Source organism: Cnephaeus nilssonii (genome assembly GCF_951640355.1).
Source record: "Cnephaeus nilssonii genome assembly, chromosome: 14".
Classification (NCBI taxonomy): domain Eukaryota; kingdom Metazoa; phylum Chordata; class Mammalia; order Chiroptera; family Vespertilionidae; genus Cnephaeus; species Cnephaeus nilssonii.
The window spans coordinates 2097172-2116151 of NC_137085.1; the positions used below are offsets into that span (position 1 = coordinate 2097172).

The 18980-nt window shown below is 69.9% G+C and overlaps 1 protein-coding gene across 1 annotated transcript in view; it reads left to right on the top strand.

The window, feature by feature from the left end:
- The first annotated feature begins 206 nt into the window (after nt 1-206).
- Nucleotides 207-18980, top strand: part of SARDH (sarcosine dehydrogenase) — a 37534-nt gene continuing 18760 nt past the window's right edge. Inside the window, exons 1-13 of the mRNA XM_079790048.1 lie at nt 207-316; nt 2859-3216; nt 5459-5637; nt 6626-6805; nt 7259-7382; nt 7521-7621; nt 9558-9662; nt 10463-10592; nt 12573-12659; nt 12908-12998; nt 14439-14580; nt 15003-15086; nt 16252-16365. Coding sequence (XP_079646174.1) covers nt 2889-3216; nt 5459-5637; nt 6626-6805; nt 7259-7382; nt 7521-7621; nt 9558-9662; nt 10463-10592; nt 12573-12659; nt 12908-12998; nt 14439-14580; nt 15003-15086; nt 16252-16365 — 1665 coding nt within the window. The 5' untranslated portion in view covers nt 207-316; nt 2859-2888. The remainder of the gene's footprint in view (nt 317-2858; nt 3217-5458; nt 5638-6625; nt 6806-7258; nt 7383-7520; nt 7622-9557; nt 9663-10462; nt 10593-12572; nt 12660-12907; nt 12999-14438; nt 14581-15002; nt 15087-16251; nt 16366-18980) is intronic.

Here is an 18980-nt window from a genome sequence, read left to right on the forward strand (position 1 = left end):
GGGGCGGGCGCGGAGGGACTGGCCGGGACGGGGCGGCCCAGTTCAGCCGAGGCTGCTCGGGAAGGAAGGAGCCGCCAGGCGGGCCGGGCGCTCTGGGCGGGGCGGGCCCAGGCTCTCCCCGGCGGGCGGGTGGGGCGGCCCGGAGTTGGGGGACGTCTGTCCGCCTCTGGCGGCTGCGCTAGGTCGATAGTTGGGCTGGGTGGGCGGGCCCCCGGCCAGCTCCCCGCCCCCTCCACCAGGTCGGCCCGGGCCAGTCTCCTCCCCACCTCCCCTCCTCCCGCAGCGGCGAGGGGCTCCTCGGCCCCCGGACGGCTGGGTAAGTGGTGGCTCACCCCGCACCCGTGGGTCCGGCACCCTCACCCCCGGCAGCGAGTGGCCGACTGGGGGTGGGGCAGGGTTGTGGGGGGCCCCGGGGAGCAGGCTAATGTGGGAGCAGCTGCTACCGGGAGGCCGCCAGGTGGAGAGCCGGGACTGGCCAGGGCGGGGGCCGCCTCCCGGGGGCGGAGGCCGGTCAGAGGCCGCGGGGTGCGGGGCCGGCGCGGGGGGCGGGGGGGCAGGTGCCCAGCGGGGAAAGGTCCGGCACCCACGTGGGGCGGCTGTCCACAGCGGACGCCGCTCGGCTCCTGGGAGGTAAGTTCAGACACAGCCGAGGGGTGCGCCCGCACACGGCCACCTGCGGGAGGAGGGCAGGTGGGGGGCAGGCATGGGGCACGGGGGGGGGGGGGCGGGGAGGACTGCGAGGCGCTGCCCCAACCCCTAATCCCCCCCCCAAAGCCTCTCAGATCACAGCTCCCCGTTGCCCCCCTGGTCCCCTTCTGGGAGAGGGTCAGGGCTGGGCCCCTCGCCCCCACCCCCCAGGCACGGCCCCAGCCCCCCTCCCACACCAGGCCCTGTGAGGCCTGCGGACGGAGGTCAGGAGGGGCCAGCAGAGCCGCCAAGCACAGGCCCGGACCTGCGTCCCGCTGGGCCCGTCGCGGCCCTGGGACCCTGGCTAAGCCTCCCCGTGCCTCAGTGGCCTCCCCGTGCCTCAGTGGCCTCCCCGTGCCTCAGTGGCCTCCCCGTGCCTCAGTGGCCTCCCCGTGCCTCAGTGGCCTCCCCGTGCCTCAGTGGCCTCCCCGTGCCTCAGTGGCCTCCCGTGCCTCAGTGGCCTCCCCGTGCCTCAGTGGCCTCCCCGTGCCTCAGTGGCCTCCCGTGCCTCAGTGGCCTCCCCGTGCCTCAGTGGCCTCCCCGTGCCTCAGTGGCCTCCCTGTAAGCTGGATGGCACTGGCCTCAGAGCGGCTGCTGAACGAGGCGCGTGCCACGGGCGGGCGGCGCTCGGCACTCACTCGCAATGGACGGTGCCTTTCTCAGTTCGTTGGCATCCGTCCTGACGATTCATGGCGGTGGCCCAGCTCACCCCCACCCTCGGCTCACTCCACCCCCTGGAGCGTTCCCTGCCCCTCTCTGGCCGGGGCTTCCCCCTGCGGGCTCCTCTCCGCACCTCTGTCCTTAGGAGAGGGGCTCCCTGTCACGTTCTAATCTCGAGGTGTTTCTGGCTGGGAAGGTCTGGGAGGGCTCCCTGGAGGAGGAGGGGCCCTAGGTGAGCCCGGAAGTCCCCGGGAGGACCTGAGGAGGGGACGGGGGTGAGGGGAGAAGGCAGGAGGGAGCCCTGAGCCCTGACGCCCAGCGGCCTGGACCTCGCTGCCCTTCTCGCCGTCGGCCTCGGGTCCCGGAGGGCGTGGGGCCGGCCAGGCAGGAAGGACTGTGTCGGGTTGAGAGGGGCGTTCCCCAAGGGGTCGTGGGGAGCCAGGCTGGAGGGTCGAGTGTCCCTGCCGCAGGGCTGCCCGCCAGCTGCCCTGTGACCCCTGCTCCCTGTGCACACCGCCTCCCCCTCCCGCCCGCCTGGCTGTGTGTCCATCCTTCGTCACCCCCAACCCCCGTTCTCATCACCCCTAGGTCACTGCGTCCCCTCTGGTGGCTCCCACCTCCCTCCGTCTCCCTGTCCCAGCACCACCCTGCAGCGCCAGACCCGGGGTCACCAGGCCCCACCTCCGGGGGTCACCAGCCCCCACCCCCAGGGGTCACCAGCCCCCACCCCCAGGGGTCACCAGCCCCCACCCCCGGGGTCACCAGGCCCCACCCCCGGGGGTCACCAGCCCCCACCCCCGGGGTCACCAGGCCCCACCCCCGAGGGTCACCAGGCCCCACCCCCGGGAAGTGCCTGGGGCTCTCAAGGCCGTTGGACAGCCCCTCCCCACCCGATCCTTGCCCGGGTGCCCGTCTGCGTCCTGTGTTCTCCGAGACCCGAGTTTTTTCTCGTCCTTGGTTCTCAGGTCCCCTCCGGTCCTCCCTGCCCTCTCCCAGGGGTAACCCCACTTCCCAGGTCTCATTTTGGCCGCTCCTCTCCACCCTCCCCCCGCAACAGAGCTCCCTGCCCAGGCACAGCCCTGCCCACTCTCCACTCCCTGGGCTGGCTGGGACCTTCGGCCCCCACCGTGGCGCCCTGGGCCCCGCCTGGCCCTGACATGTGTGCTCCAGGCCCTGACATGTGTGCGCCAGGCCCTGACGTGTGTGCTCCAGGCCCTGACGTGTGTGCGCCAGGCCCTGACATGTGTGTGCCAGGCCCTGACATGTGTGCTCCAGGCCCTGACATGTGTGCACCAGGCCCTGACATGTGTGCGCCAGGCCCTGACATGTGTGCGCCAGGCCCTGACGTGTGCGCCAGGCCTCAGCGGGCCCTCGCCGGATGGTGCAGGAGCACACACAGGCTGTGGCAGGAGGGGGGTCTGGGGGCACAGCGTGGGGGGCACAGTCCCGGCTCTCCTTTGGCCCCGCCCCCATGGCGCCTGTCCACACCTGCCACCTGACTCTCTCCCCAGCTCCCCGAGCCGCTGACACCTGGCGTCGCCATGGCCTCGCTGGGCCGAGCCCTGCGTGCGGCGGCCACACGCCCTCGTCGGAGCCCTGCTCAGGGCCTGGGGCCACGTCCCCTGACCAGTGGGGCCGGCCCGGCCACCGAGAAGAGCGTGCCGTACCAGCGGACCCTGAAGGAGGCCGGGGACCCTGCGGCGGCCCGAGGCCCAAGCCGGCCCCTGCCCAGCACGGCCGACGTGGTGGTCATCGGCGGGGGCAGCCTGGGCTGCCAGACCCTGTACCACCTGGCCAAGCTGGGCGTGCGCAGCGCCGTGCTGCTGGAGCGGGAGCGCCTCACCTCGGGGACCACCTGGCACACCGCAGGTGGGCCCGGCCGCAGGGAGGGGCGCTGGGAGGAGGCGGGGCGGGGGACTAGACTCAGCGAGGGGCCAGGACCACGGGCCAGAGGCAGCTGAGCGGAGCAGGGAGGGGAGCAGATTGGGGGCCTGCTTGTCCCTGAGGCTCTGAAGCTGTGGTGGGAGGAGGGAGCAGACGCCGCCTGTGGGACCCCGGAGGTCAGAGGTCAAAGCTGAGACCTGAGCTGGGAGCCAGCTGTCTATTCAGAGAACAAAGCCCTTCCCGGACAGTCACCTGGGTGAGGGGCGGACCCGGGCAGGAGGGTGGACGGGGAGGGCCGTCCAGGTGGTCAGACGGGGTCCTCCGGGCCACCAGCTGTGTCTGCGATTCTCTTCTAGCCGACCAGTGCCCGTCACCGGGCGTCGCCCTTCTGCCCCAACCGGGGCCAGCGCCCAGCGCTCAGCTCCCACCTCCCAGCTCCCAGCTCCCAGCCCCCAGCCCCCAGCCCCCAGCCCCCAGCCCCCAGCTCCCAGCCCCCAGCTCCCAGCTCCCACCTCCCAGCCCCCAGCTCCCAGCCCCCAGCGCCCAGCTCCCACCTCCCAGCCCCCAGCCCCCAGCCCCCACCTCCCACCTCCCACCTCCCAGCTCCCACCTCCCAGCCCCCAGCTCCCACCTCCCACCTCCCACCTCCCAGCTCCCAGCGCCCAGCCCCCACCTCCCAGCCCCCAGCTCCCAGCCCCCAGCGCCCAGCTCCCACCTCCCAGCCCCCAGCCCCCACCTCCCAGCTCCCACCTCCCAGCTCCCAGCCCCCAGCCCCCAGCTCCCACCTCCCACCTCCCAGCTCCCAGCCCCCAGCTCCCAGCCCCCAGCCCCCACCTCCCACCTCCCACCTCCCAGCTCCCACCTCCCACCTCCCAGCTCCCAGCCCCCAGCTCCCACCTCCCACCTCCCACCTCCCAGCTCCCAGCTCCCAGCTCCCAGCGCCCAGCCCCCACCTCCCAGCCCCCAGCTCCCAGCCCCCAGCGCCCAGCTCCCACCTCCCAGCTCCCAGCTCCCAGCCCCCAGCCCCCAGTGCCCAGCCCCCAGCTCCCAGGGACAAACACTCCCGACTCCCGCATGAGTGCGAGCCACTGACCGCGGAGCTGGAAAGCCTTCAGGCACCACACATGTTGGGAGGTGACCTGAGGCCACCCACACAGCCTCTGTCCCCCTCCCCCCCCCGCCCTCCATCAGCCAGGGCAGCCTCGGCCCTCACCGTCTCGGCCTCACCCGGCCTCCATTCCCAGACTCGCTCTGAGGGGCAGCGGTGTGGGTGAAGGGCGTTGGGTAAAGTAACCCTACCTCAGAGGCCCCCGTCCCCTGGGACGGCTCAGCCCAGGCCTCAGCACACGGCACCCGGCACATGGCACCCGGCACATGGCACCCGGCACACAGTACATGGCACACAGCACATGGCATCCAGCACCCGGCACCCAGTACCCGGCACACAGTACATGGCACCCGGCACACAGTACCCGGCACACAGTACATGGCACCCGGCACCCGGCACACAGTACATGGCACCCGGCACCCGGCACACAGTACATGGCACCCGGCACCCGGCACACAGTACATGGCACACGGCACACAGTACATGGCACCCGGCACCCGGCACACAGTACATGGCACACAGTACATGGCACCTGGCACATGGCACCCGGCACACAGTACATGGCACCCGGCACACAGTAATTGGCACCCGGCACCCGGCACACAGTACTTGGCACACGGCACACAGTACATGGCACTCAGCACACAGTACTTGGCACACAGCACATGGCACCCGGCACCCGGCACACAGTACATGGCACACAGTACATGGCACATGGCACCCGGCACACAGTACATGGCACCCGGCACACAGTACTTGGCACCCGGCACATGGCACCCGGCACCCAGCACCCGGCACACAGTACATGGCACATGGCACCCGGCACACAGTACATGGCACCCGGCACACAGTACATGGCACCCGGCACACAGTACATGGCACACGGCACCCAGTACATGGCACCCGCACAGCAGGCGCTCTGTAGATGGAGCCTTTGGGGTCACTCTCGGCGCTGCCCGGGCCCAGGAGGCCTGTCCTCAGCGGCCCGGACCCTGTCATTCCTCACCGGCTCTCGGGGCTGCCCGTGGGCTGCATAAGGGCCGGCGCTGCCTGATCCTCGGGGCCCGGCCCGGGGCGGGGGCGGCTCCCCACGCTGGGCCGACGTTCCCCTCCCGCCAGGCCTGCTGTGGCAGCTGCGGCCCAGCGACGTGGAGGTGGAGCTGCTGGCCCACACGAGGCGCGTGGTGAGCCGCGACCTGGAGGAGGAGACGGGGCTGCACACCGGCTGGATCCAGAACGGGGGCCTGTTCATCGCGTCCAACCGGCAGCGCCTGGATGAGTACAAGAGGCTCATGTCGGTGGGTGCGCCCTGCAGGGTGGGGGGCTCGTGTGGGGGGGTGCGCCCTGCAGGGTGGGGGCTCAAGTTGGTGGGCGAGCCCCTGCAGCGTGGGGGGGCTCGTGTGGGGGGGTGCGCCCTGCAGGGTGGGGGGCTCGTGTGTGGGGGTGCGCCCTGCAGGGGGGGGGCTCGTGTGGGTGGGTGCGCCCTGCAGGGTGGGGGGGCTCGTGTGGGTGGGTGCGCCCTGCAGGGTGGGGGGGCTCGTGTGGGTGGGTGCGCCCTGCAGGGTGGGGGGGCTCGTGTGGGTGGGTGCGCCCTGCAGGGTGGGGGGGCTCGTATAGGGGGGTGCGCCCTGCAGGGTGGGGGGCTCGTGTAGGGGGGTGCGCCCTGCAGGGTGGGGCAGCTCGTGTGGGTGGGTGCGCCCTGCAGGGTGGGGGGGCTCGTGTAGGGGGGTGCGCCCTGCAGGGGGGGGCTCATGTCGGTGGGTGCGCCCTGCAGGGTGGGGGGGCTCGTGTGGGTGGGTGCGCCCTGCAGGGTGGGGGGGCTCGTGTAGGGGGGTGCGCCCTGCAGGGGGGGGGCTCATGTCGGTGGGTGCGCCCTGCAGGGTGGGGGGGCTCGTGTGGGTGGGTGCGCCCTGCAGGGTGGGGGGGCTCGTGTGTGAGGGTGCGCCCTGCAGGGTGGGGGCTCAAGTTGGTGGGCGAGCCCCTGCAGGGAGGGAGCCCCGACAGATCTGGGTTGAAACCCTGGTGCTGCCCCTGGTGGCTGGGCCACCTGGGAGGAGTCTGCCTCTGAGCCTCAGTCCCCTCACCTGTGAAATGGGACCGTGGAGGCAGGAGACGCCAGGCAGCGGGGTCTATATGGTCTGGGTGGTGCGCCCCGGGCCCTGGGTGTGGTGGCCGGCTAAGGCTTCCTGGAGGAGGGGTCAGGGCTGACCCTCGGAGCCAGGCGGGGAGGACAGTGACCGGAAGGGCTCACTCCCGAGGGCTCAGTCCCTGTCCCCCGGCCCCCAGCTGGGCAAGGCCTACGGCGTGGAGTCCCACGTGCTGAGCCCGGCGGAGACCAAGGCGCTGTACCCGCTGATGAACGTGGACGACCTGTACGGGACCCTGTACGTGCCGCACGACGGGACCATGGACCCCGCCGGCACCTGCACCACCCTCGCCAGGGCCGCCACTGCCCGGGGAGCGCAGGTACTGGTGGCCGCCGGCCGGGGTGCCCGGCTCCCAGCCCACCCTCCTGCTAAGGCCCGGGAGCAGAAGGCAGGGGGACCGGCGCCATTCTCGCTGCCGTGCGGCCGCTCCTGCGAAGGCAGCAGTGTCGGCCTGGGGGTCCCCTCCCTGCCGGCACTTCCCGAGGTTGCTGCCTGCTGGGCCAGGGCCGCCTCCCCACCGTGTTCTCGTGGCTTTTTTCACCCTCAGACCACGGGGGACACAGACACCTTTTAGTCAATGGGCCCTTTTAAGTCACTTGGTGAGAAAGAGCCGCTGTGAGTGGGACGAGGTCTCCGAGCGAAGGAGGAGCCCCCGGCGCTGCGGCGGCCCCGTCCCCGGAGCGTCGCCCAGGCCTGGCCTGTCGGAAGCAGGGGTCCCCGTCCCGCCGGGATGGGGTGCGAGAGCCCCAGGTGGCAGCCCTCTCGCTCCCAGGTCATCGAGAACTGCCCTGTGACGGGCATCCGCGTGCGGACGGACGACTTCGGGGTGCGGCGGGTGGCGGCCGTGGAGACGGAGCACGGAGCCGTCCAGACGCCCTGCGTGGTCAACTGTGCAGGTGGGAGGGTCCCGGCCTCCGCGCGGCCACGTGGCTGCCCTCGAACCCCGGCCTTGCTCCGGGGGGAGGCCAGCCTGGGGGCCCCGTGGTCGGGCAGACAGGGTGCCAGCAGGGCTGACCGGCCGCCTCTGCCCGCAGGAGTGTGGGCGGACGCGGTGGGCCGGATGGCGGGGGTCAAGGTCCCGCTGGTGGCCATGCACCACGCCTACGTGGTGACCGAGCGCATCGAGGGCATCCAGGTAGGCGGCCGCCGGAGGGGGTCCCTGGGGGGCTGGCTGGTGGGAGGCGCGGAGGCCTGGGTCCGGGCCTCGGCACTTACGCGTGGCGTGACCCGCGTCTGCGGGCAGGCGCTCCGTGGCGGCGTGTCCGGAGGCGGCAGAGGGCCAGTCGGGAGGCGTGGAGCGCGGCAGGGCCTGCAGGCCGTCCAGACACGGGCCAGGGGGGCTGGGTGGGGACAGCGAGGCGAGACTGCCCTTGTGTAGGGTCAGGCCCAGCACAGAGGGTCCTGGGAGCCTGCCCTGCCCTGGACTCCCCTGCTTCCCTGCGGTCACTGGAAGGGCCAGGCTGGCTGCTCGGCGACGCAGAGGGGCGGGGCGGGGCGCGGGGGCCTCCCTTGACAGGGCTCCCCGGTTCATGGAGTTGCTGTAATTGAGGGCCCCCCTCCTCAGGCTGCTGTGTCCCCGCTGGGTGGACGCTGGGGTCAGAGAAGTCACCCAGCGCCGCGGGCAGGAGTGAGGCCCCGTTCCGTGGGAGAGCTCTGGGTGGCCACCAGGGGGCGCCCTCGGGCCGCAGCGGGCTCGGGCCGCTGAGCTCACGCCGAGGACTGGCTGAGGGCGGCAGGGGCTGTGTCCAGGGTCCGTCACCCAGGGCGTCCACAGCGCCAGGACAGTGGGCGGCCCTCGTCCCCGGGCCCTGGTCCCCGCGGATGCCTGACCTCCTGGCGCCTCTCAGGAGAAGCCGGGCAGTCGGCCAGGGCCCCTCCGCGAACTTCAAGGTCAGAGGCAGGCTGGGGTTAGTTGTTTAGTCACCGACGCTGCCCCCCGGGCCCGTGTGCTGTGGGGGTCCAGGCTGTGCCCCGCACCAGCCCCAGAACCTCGGAGACTGTGTAGGAGGAAAGAGGAGATTTGGGGCTGGGGCGAACCCACACCCGCTGAAGGCCGGCCCCGAGGCCCAACCTTGGAGTCGGGACCTGGGAGAGGAGCTGGCCTCTTGGCCTCCGACCCTGGCCTCTGACCTTGGCCCCCTGACCCCGGCAGGTGACAGAACAAACTCCTGCAGGCAGGGGCTCGGGCCGGCGCTGGGAGGCCCCGACCCCGGGCTGTCCCGGCCGCTCCCCGCCCCCCCGCCCCGCTGCTCAGCACGCTCCTGGCTGCGCAGACCTGGGCCAGGACGTGGCCTGCCCAGACCCGGCCTCAGGGTGCCAGGGGCCTCAGCACCCGGCCGGCGGTGCGGGCTCGGGGCCCAGAGGGCTGTGCTGCCCGGGGTCCTCAGTGCCCAGTCCTCGTGACCTCGCCCTCCCCTCCGGGCCTGGTCTGTCCCTCAAAGGCCCGGTGCTCCGGTGGCCTCCCAGCGCCACGGTTCCCGCCTCGTTTCCAGAAGCTGCTCTGCCCGGCACAGGCTCTGGGTCTGCACCCAAGTCCCCCATTGCCCAGCCGGGCCGGTCAGGGCAGCGCCTGGGCCTCAGTTTCCTTTTCTGTAAAATGGGTAGAAGTTGTGCCTCGTGTGGAGGGCTGTGCGGAGGGAGGAACGCGGGACGGGCTGAGGGCTGAGCGTGGTGCCTGGCGCGCAGCGGCCGCTCACACCGTGGTCACTGCGGTGAGGACGGCGGTGGCCGAGACCAAGGGCGTGGGTGGTCCAGCTGCAGGCGCTTCAGGAGCCCGGGCCGCAGGACTCGGAGGGGAAGGGGCTGAGGTGGGAGGCAGGGATGCCAGTGGGAGGGGCCACGCCTGGGGTGGGCTTCCCGTGGGCGGGCTGGGCACGGCCCCTGGGGAAGGAGTCAGGCTCCTCCGGCCGCCAGGGGTCCCACGGCCCCGCTGTCCGGGGCCCTCGGCGTGTGCTGTGTGCCCGTTGCAGCCACAGGGCGGCAGGTGGGCCCGCCATGGGCCTGGGGCCTGGTAGAGGCGTGGGGCCCGGCGCCCGCTCTGGCTGACCCCCGGCCTCTGCTCTGCCTTCTAGAACATGCCCAACGTCCGCGACCACGACGCCTCGGTCTACCTCCGCCTCCAGGGGGACGCCCTGTCTGTGGGCGGCTATGAGGCCAACCCCGTCTTCTGGGAGGAGGTGCGGCTCGGAGGGAATGGGGGTGGGGGTTGGAGGGTGGGGGTTGGGGGGTGGGGCTGCGTCTCCCTCCGCCTGCAGCTCCTGGGGTGGGTGCTGAGCCACGCAGGCCCCCGGCCCGCAGGTCCAGACCTCGGCAGGGGGAGGGCTCCCCTCAAGTCCTCTGTCCATCAGCCAGCAGCACCGTGTCCCGCCCCCTCGGCCACCCCAGGCGTGGACGGCCACCCTCTCTCTCATTTTCATGCATTTAGTCCACAACTTGAATGAATCATGACCAGTTTGGGTCAGATTCTGCTTTACTTTCTGGGGAAACGGAGACCAAGATAAAAGTCCCTGTCCCAGGGGACCTGTGTTTTGGTGGGGAGACACACGGGAACACTGAGCGCTGGAGGCGGGCCTGAGCAGGGCCCTGCAGAGGACAAGGTGGGAGAGGAGCTGCCCGGGGCAGGGGGAGGCCCTGAGGTCCAGCTTGCCCTTCTCGAACGAGGGAAGGTCGGCGTGGCTGTGGGTCAGTGGCCGCTGTGGGCGGGGCCGGCTCCTGTAGGGCTTTGCAGACCACAGAGGAGCCGCCGGGACCCACAGGAGGCTTCAGAGCAAGCGGGGCATGATGGGACGGGGAGGGCGGGGAAGCGGGGCCTCCAGGCAGAGGCCACGGCAAGTCAGGAGCGGAGCTGGGGGGCCCAGAGAGCAGACAGGCCCTGCTGGGGGGTGGGTGAGGGGGGACCAGCCCAGCTGTCACTCACCTGCTGTGGGGAAGCTGCAGCCCCAGGGGCGGCGTCACAGGGCGGGTCCCGCCCCCCCAGGTGTCGGACAAGTTCGCTTTCGGCCTCTTCGACCTGGACTGGGACGTGTTCACCCAGCACATCGAGGGGGCCGTCAACCGGGTGCCTGTGCTGGAGAAGACGGGGGTCAAGTCCACTGTTTGCGGCCCTGGTGAGCGGGAGGCCTGGGGGGAATGGGGGCTGCCCTGGAGGCTGAGCTGGAGGCCTGGGGGCGGGGGGCTGGCCCTGGAGGCTGAGCTGGAGGCCGGGGGGCGGGGGGCTGGCCCTGGAGGCTGAGCCGGGAGGCCGGGGGGCGGGGGGCTGGCCCCTGCAGGCAGCAGCTGGGTCTCTGCTCCCGGGGCCTCTCTCCAGCAGCCCTGGTGGTGGGCACTGCTGTACCCTCCCTGCAGGCCCGGACCTGCGGGAGGCCGGGCAGGAATGTGCCTCGAGGGCCACGCCGCCAGGCTTCCTCCGCCCCAGTGTGAGCCCCAGCGCCGAGCTGGCCGCCCCGAGCAGCTGGGCGGGCGGGACCAGGCTGTTAGGTGGCTGCAGCCACTGGGGCAGGTGTCCGGACGGGAGTACAGGGGTGCTGGTGCTGGGGGGCTGCCCGGAGGAGGGACAGCCCAATCGAGCCCTGGGGGGGAGCAGGCCGTGCCTGGGCCGGAGGCGCGCCACCCGCTGTGGCTCCCACAGGCCCCAGGGCGTCCCCCTCCCTCTGGGCGCACACGGGCCTGTTTAATGCCCTGCCGATGGCAGGGTGAGCTCGCCCAGCTCAGGGCTGTGGGGGAGGCTCTGCGTTCTCTGTGCCTCGGTGCGGTCATCTGTGAAATGGGTGCCAGTCACCCGCAGGGACGGAGCGAGGAGAAGCCACACGCAGGCGAGGGCGCGGCCCGGCCAGCAGACTGCAGCGAGTCCCCCGTGGATGCGCTCAGCCAGAAGCCGGGCCAGAGCCACGTCCACAGGCCTCGCGGGGAGGGAGGGGCGGGACAGGAGGGGGAGGGTCCGGTCCCAGCCCTCCACCCCGCACACCGGTGTCCGCCGGCCCCGAGGAGCTGTCCTGGGCCTGAGGAAGCTTTGGCGAGGGCCGCCGCCTCTCCGGGGAGGCAGGGGCGGGGAGGGAGGGGTGCAGGGCGACCCACAGGGGCAGGATTCGGGGAGCAGGCGGTGACTCACCGCCCCACAGCCTCGGGGGAGGGGACGGCAGTGAGAGACAGGCCGGAAGCCATCCCAGCAAACAGATAACCCGGAGCTCAGCCTAATTAGACGAGTCGCCGCCCCCAGAGGCCTCGCCTGGGGGGATGCCGGTGAGGCGTCTGGGTCTGTCTCCGGCGGCGGTGAGCTGTCTCTGGGGAAATGGGCCTTTCTCCCAGCCAGGGCACCGCACAGCCAGGGCCTTTGGCCTCGGAGCGGAGCAGGGGAGCCCCAGGCCCCGCCTTCGGGGAAGCAGGGGGCGGGGCCCGAGCTCTCGTTCCTGGGCGGGAGGTCAGAGCCAAGGTGGGGTCTCGCTTGCCCTGCCCCAGCGCCCACGCACCCTGCATCTCCGGTGGCTCAGCCTTGGGTCCTGGGTTAAACATTCACAAGACCCTTGTCCCCCGAAACTGTGCTCCTGCCGCCGTCTCCTCCCGGCCCCGAGGCTCAGGACTTCCTGCGGCCGCCGGGCCGACGCTGCCACCCCAGTGCCCGCGGGGTCAGCAGCCCTGGCCTCTCTCCTTTCCTTTTATTTTTTAATTTTTTTTAATTTTTAACTTTAGAGAGAGGAAGGGGGAGGGAGAGAGAGGTAGAAACATCTATGAGAGAGAACCATGGATCGGCTGCCTCCTGCACGCCCCACACTGGGGATCCAGCCTGGCACCCAGGCATGTGCCCCCACCGGGAATCGAACCGTGACCTCCCGGTTCACAGGCTGACGCTCAGCCACGGAGCCCCGCCGTTTTGGAAGTCTCTGACGCATGGCAAAGCTGTAAGCGTAGCTGTAAATGTGGCCGGAGCAATCAGAGCGGCTCCCTGGAGGAAGGGGCACTGAGTGGGCGCTTAAGGGTGGGAGGGTCTGGATGACGGAGCATGTGCAGGCCCCTGCCCCAACCACTGCCCTCGGGAGACCCCACCCCAGGTGCACGCAGCCTGGAGGGCTTCAGGCCACCCTTCCTTCTAGAGTCCTTCACACCCGACCACAAGCCCCTGATGGGGGAGGCGCCCGAGCTCCGAGGATTCTTCCTGGGCTGCGGCTTCAACAGTGCAGGTGGGTTCGGCCACAGCCCCCCGCCCCCCGCACCCCGTGGTCTCTCCTTCAGTTCTTAGGGTCCCCCCAGGTGGGCTGAGGGGCTGGCCCGGGAGCCCTGCGCCCCGACAGGGGTGGGGACAGAGCGGCCTGTAGGGACGGTGCGGTCCCGTCAGGAGGCTGCAGTGCTGCTGCCCGGGGGATGGGAGGGGCCGGGATGGGTGAGCAGCTGTGAGGCGGGTTGCAGACTGTGGCTCCCCTCCTGGCAGGCATGATGCTGGGCGGCGGCTGCGGGCAGGAACTGGCCCACTGGATCGTCCACGGGCGCCCGGAGAAGGACATGTACGGCTACGACATCAGGCGAGTGCACCTGACACCTGCGGGCAGGGGTGGCTCCTCCCGGCCGCCCTGGGACCTGGGTAGATAGCCAGGGCGATAGAGAAAGGGGCCTTCCCTGAAATCTGGGGGGCTTCCTGGAAGAGGAGGCAGTGAGGGGAGGCAGGGAGGAAGGCTGCCAGGAGGGGCGGTGCTGGGGCTGCCTGGGTTTGGCAGCTCCACGGCCCCATACAAGTTCCAGGACCTCTAGTGCCAGGGCCTTGCCTGGCCCGCCGGCCAGCTCCGGGGTCAGCCGTGGGATCAGACCCTCCCACTCCGCAGAGGGGAGGCCGGAGCCTGGGCGGAAGGGGCTGTGCCGCTGCCTGGGGGCGGGGCTGAGCTGAGCTGGGCATTGGCGCGTGTGCCGTGGCTGGGAGCCAGGCGCCCCGACGCCGAGCAGTGGCCTCCCTGGGACCTGGGTAGGGGTGCGTGTGCTGCTCGGTCCGTGCAGGTAACCCCCCCCCCCCAACCAGGCCTGCACGTGGTAGCGCTAGTAACCCCCGCAGAGGCCGGGGGGCACTGAGGTCAGGGCTGGGGGGTCCTAGTTGCCCTGCGAGTCGGGGATGGTGACACAGGTGCCCCAGACTGGGCGGTGGGATCCGCGGGCCGGGCTCTGTCCCCAGGCCGCAGTCCTGGCCACAGCTTGGGGGGCTGCTGGGTGTTCAGCCAGCTCTGCTGTTTCTGCTCCTGGCAGACAGCCCCCTGGGACACCCTGCTGCTGGTGGGGTGCAGGGGTACAGGCTCAGCTCAGCACGCCCGTTCCTCGGCTCGCCTCCTCCCTTCCTAGCCTGATAGGACATCACACCCACGGGGTGTCTGGCCCCACAGGGACAGGCTGACAGGCACTGAGATGCCCCAGTGGCCACCCCCTCGTGGCGCCTGGCACGGCGTGGTGTGCTGTGTGCCTGGTGTCCGTGGGGGCTGTGCCCACGTGCTCTCCCAGGAGGGGCATGTTCCCGAATGCGGAGTCTGTGCGGGGCCTTGGGGATGGCCCAGCCCCGCCTGCTACCAACAGCAAGGAGGAGGCACCGAGGGGGCGGGGACTTGCCTGGGGTCACCAGGGCTGTCTGCAGGGGCAGGCACCCCGCGTCTGACCCGGCCAGGCTGGCTGCTGTCCCCGGGGGGCCTTGCGCACCACCGTGTCCCAGCAGCCAAGGCCTGCCCAGCCCCTGCCCAGCTGGGACCGGGTCTGGCTCCCTCCGCCAGCGCCTTCCCGCAGAGCCTTCCCAGGGCCGGTGTGTGGCTGGGAGGCGGAGGGCACGGGGAGGGCACCCCGAGAGCTGGGCCGGGAGGGGGACTGGGGGAGGCCATGAACGCCTCGGCGCCCCCTCCTGGCAGGGGCAGTGCCTCCCAGGCTGGGGGTGGGGTTTTGCCTGGGTCCCTGGGCCTCGGCCGTGGCAGTGACGATGCCTCCACCGGTGACAGGCGCTTCCACCACTCGCTCACCGACCACCGCCGCTGGATCCGCGAGCGCAGCCACGAGTCCTACGCCAAGAACTACGCGGTGGTCTTCCCGCACGACGAGCCGCTGGCGGGCCGCAACATGCGGACGGACCCGCTGCACGAGGTGCGCCTGGCGGCCGGCTCCCCTCGGCGGTGGGTGTTGGGGAGGCAGTGCCTGTGGGGACCCACCTGCGGCGGGCGGCTGGCGAGGAGGCGGCTCGTTTTGGGACGGCCGCCCTCTTGTCCAGCCCTCTTGTCCATTTCACCCCAGTCCCTCCCAGAGGCCCCACCTCCAAACACATGGCCCTGGGCTCGGGGCTTCCACATGGGAGTGTGAGGCCAGGGGCTCAGTCCTCAGCAGAGGGGTACGGCTGGGGTTCTGTGGACAGGGCGCGGGGAGGGGGGGGGCGCCTGGGCTTGTGTCCCGGCTCCGGGCCTGGATCTCTTGGCCCATATGCCCTGGGTGACGTGGCAGGTCCGGTCACTGTCTGCCCTGCACGGGGTGTCTGGCCCGGCGTGAAGGGTGCTGCCCCCCCCCCCCCCCAGGAGCTCCTCGCGCGAGGCTGTGTGTTCCAGGAGCGGCACGGCTGGGAGCGGCCAGGATGGTTCAACCCCGGAGGCGCGGCCCCGGTGAGCAGCCCCCGTCCTCCCGCACCCGCCACCCGCCTTGGGCGCTGAGCCGTCCGGCTGCCTGTGATTCCGGGGCACTGCTCCCCGAGGCCCCCACAGTGCCGCCGCCCACAGGGCCCTGGCCCCGGGAAGCTGGTGCCCGCAGCGGGCCGGGCACACCCCCCGGTTTGCAGGAGAAATCAGAGCGTCTCCTCATAATCTGGTTCACGTATTTTTGGCAACGGCAACTGCTCATTTGTGTGAGTGGGAGGCTCGCAGGAGGTGATGCATTGTGTTGCCTGTAAGCTGGGATTTCACACCATCCTGGCCTCGGGGCGCCCTCCTGGGGCTCCACCCCCCCCGCTGACCCCCACCAGTGTCCCCCAAGGGCCCAGGCCTCAGAAGGGTCAGACCACCCTGTCTGTGAACCCCTAGGGCGGCCCTCGAGGCGGCACGGGAGGCTTTAAGCCGCTGGGGAAGTATTGGGTCCTGATGGGAACAAATTAAACCCCTTTCCTGTTGCTATATTCCGCCATCCCCTCCCAGCACAACCCCTCTTCCATCTCCATAGCAACCCACATCCCCCAGAGTGCTCCGGGCCATCGACGGGGGAGCGGGAGCTAGAGCTCCCTCACGCCTCCGCACCGTCCCTCCTCCTGGGCCCGTAGGACCCACCTCCCCACAGGGGCCCAGCGCCTCCCGGCGCACCCCCCGGTGAGGGCCACGCTCTGTCCGACACCCCCCGGGACCCGGGACCAGTCTTCATGTCCCTGCGCCTGTTTCCTCACCGCAGCAAGGACCCTCCTCCTAGGAGAGGGCCACTCTGAGCAGGACGTGGTCCCCGACTGCCATGGCAACAGCCTCAGGCGTGGCGCTGGGCCACCCCCTCCTTCATCCCCGTCCCTGGCCGCCCCCCACTGCCTGGGCGTTGAGATCCCTGAGGTCCTAGTGGACCCCTCCTGCCTCCCCATCTCCCCACACCTCGACTTCACGCACTTTCCTGTCCATCCGCCTGGGGCCCCCACTGGCTCACAGACCCACCACCACGCACGCGCTCAGCGATGACGGTGTCACTCGTGTGGGTTTATGGGTCTTGGGTGTCTGTCCTTGTGGGACCAGCCTGGTATCTGTGTGGGGGGAGGGGGAGGATGGGGGTGGGACCAGGTCGAGCAGGCTCCTTCCCCAGGTCCTCGCTTACGACTACTACGGGGCCTACGGGCACCAGGCGCACCAGGACTACGCCTACAACCGGCTGCTGGGGGCCGAGTACACCTTCGACTTCCCGCCCCACCACGAGGTGGTGAGTGCTGTGCCCCCTCCCCCCCGGGGAAGAGACGGGGCTTCTGTGGGCCGGCCTCCTGGCCCGCAGAGCTGCCCAGCTCCTGGCTCCGTCCCATGCCCGTTGGGGCTGACTCAGTTTCCAGGAGTCAGGTGATGTCTCCCCTGCCCCACTGCGAGACGCGGCCTGGGCCAGCGGGACCGCTCTGGGCAGCGGGCCTGGGTCCGGCTGTGTGGCCTCAGGCCGGGGCCTCGGCCCCCTGAGCCTCGTCCAGAACTGGGCGCCCGGTCAGCTTTATTAGCGATGACCCCTCCTTCCGGGCCCAGAGCAGACCCTCTGGGATGACAGAGCGGAGCCGCTGGGGAGGGTCCGTGGTCTGAGCCGCTGGTCGCCCCTCACTCCACACGTGGGCGGGGGAGGCCGGCCAGACAGGGCCCCTGGCAGCTCCCTGCCCCTCGCCCGAGCTCCCACTCTGGGTGGAGGTGACGGGGGCCTGGGCCACACGGGGTGTTCTCGGGGGCAGCCAGTGCGGACGCACCAGGCCGGCTTCTTCGCCACGTTGTCAAGTGGTCACGAAGCAGAACGTCCGCACACGTGGCTGTCGGGGGAGGCGGGGTGACGCCCACACGTGCCTCTGTGCAGGAGTGGAGCCAAGGCCCGAGCCAGGGGTCCCAGCGCCCAGGGAGGCCCCACCCCAAGGGACCGCAGCGCTGGGGGTCACACCGCACAGCCAGCTTCCTGGGTGGCCACCTGCGCAGACACGGGGGCCTCACTCAGGAGCGCCTGGGCGGGTAACGCTCTGTGGTCGCGCCCTGAAACTCCTCATGCTTTTTGGTCATCCTCACCCGAGGGTATTTTTCCATTGATTTTTAGAGAGAGTGGAAGAGAGAGGGAAAGACAGAAACATCGATGTGAGAGAGACACATCTATTGGTTGCCTCCTGCATGAGCCCCGACCAGGGCCCGGGCCAGGGAGGAGCCTCAACCAAGGTAACGTGCCCTTGACCAGAATCGAACCCGGGACCCTTTGGTCTGCAGGCCAACGCTCTATCCACGGAGCCAAACCGGCTAGGGCCGGACTCCTACTTTTGAACAAGGACCCACACTTTGGTCTTTTTTGCACTGGGCCTCAACCTTCAGCAGCCACCCCAAAGGGAAGGAGCCATCACCCCCACGACTGCCCCGGAGCCCGCTTCTGTGGGGGCCCCTGAAGCCTTGGCTTCTGAAATGGGGGGGAGGCACGTGCATTACACCTCAGGGTCCCCGGGCCGCCTCTTGGGGAGCGAGTGGGGCTCCGTCTGGTGCCTCTGCACCCGCAGCTTCTAAGGCTGTGGACGCTCTGCTTTGAGATCTGGGGGGGGGGGGGGGGGTGCCAACTTGGCTTCCCACGGCCTCCAGCCCATGGACGCCCCGCGCTTGTTCTCAGCGTTGGCACTGCCCAGGCGGGGAGATGTGAATCGGCCAGGAAGCTGCTTCGGCTTCTGGTCCAGGCCCAGGCCCAGCAGCGCAAGCGGGGGGCGGGGCTCCGGAAGGGCTGCCTGCCTGGTGTCTGCAGGGGGCGGAGCTCTCCACTGGCTCCTGGACAAGGCTCCATCGTGCGGATGGACCAGGTTTTGTTTATCCATCCAGCCGGGGGGTCACTCCAGTTGGTCCCACGTTTGGGCTGCTGTGATCACGTGCACGCAAGCCTGCATGTGGACACGTGTCCACCTCTCCGGGGAGATGGACGCCCAGCAGAGGAGTCACTGGGTCGTGCAGGAACTCGGTGTTGAGCGTTCTCAGCAACCCCGGCTGTTTTCAAAGTGACCACGCCCCTTTCCATCCCCCCGGCCATGTGGCCCACGCCCCTCGCCCCATCCTGTCTGAGTCCAGCCATCACAGTGGGGGGTAGGCGTAGCCTGCAGATCTGAGCTGCGTTTCCCCATGCCTGATGCTGTGGGCATCCCTGCATGTGCCTGTTGGCCATCTGTGTATCTTCTTGGGAGAAATGACTATTCAGACCCTTTGCTCATCTTTAAATTCTGTCATTTACCTTTTTTGAGTTATGAGAATTCTTTTTTAAAAATATATATATTTTATTGATTTTTTACAGAGAGGAAGGGAGAGGGATAGAGAGTTAGAAACATTGATGAGAGAGAAACATCGATCAGCTGCCTCCTGCACACCCCCCACTGGGGACGTGCCCACAACCAAGGTACATGCCCTTGACCGGACTCGAACCCAAGACCTTTCAGTCCACAGGCCTACGCTCTATCCACTGAGCCACACTGGTGAGGGCAGTTATGAGAATTGATTATGGATTCCGGACACAGATCCCTCACCAGATAAACGACTTGCAGACACCCCCATTCTGTGGGCTGTCGTTTCATTTCTTGGTGGCGCTGTGGCAGCAGAGAAGTTGACTCGGATGAGGTACGGCTGCCGTGTTGCTCGCCTGTCCCTCTGCTGCGGGTGTTGTGTTTAGGAAAACGTTTCCTAACCCAAGTTCACAAAGACTTACTCCTGTTTCTCCCAGGAGTGTCCCAGTCTCAGCTCTTACACTTGGGTCTGTGACCCGTTCTGATGACGTTTTGTGGACGGTGTGAGGTCGGGGTCTGGCCTCATTCTCGTGTGTGTGGACAGCCAGGGGTCCCAGCC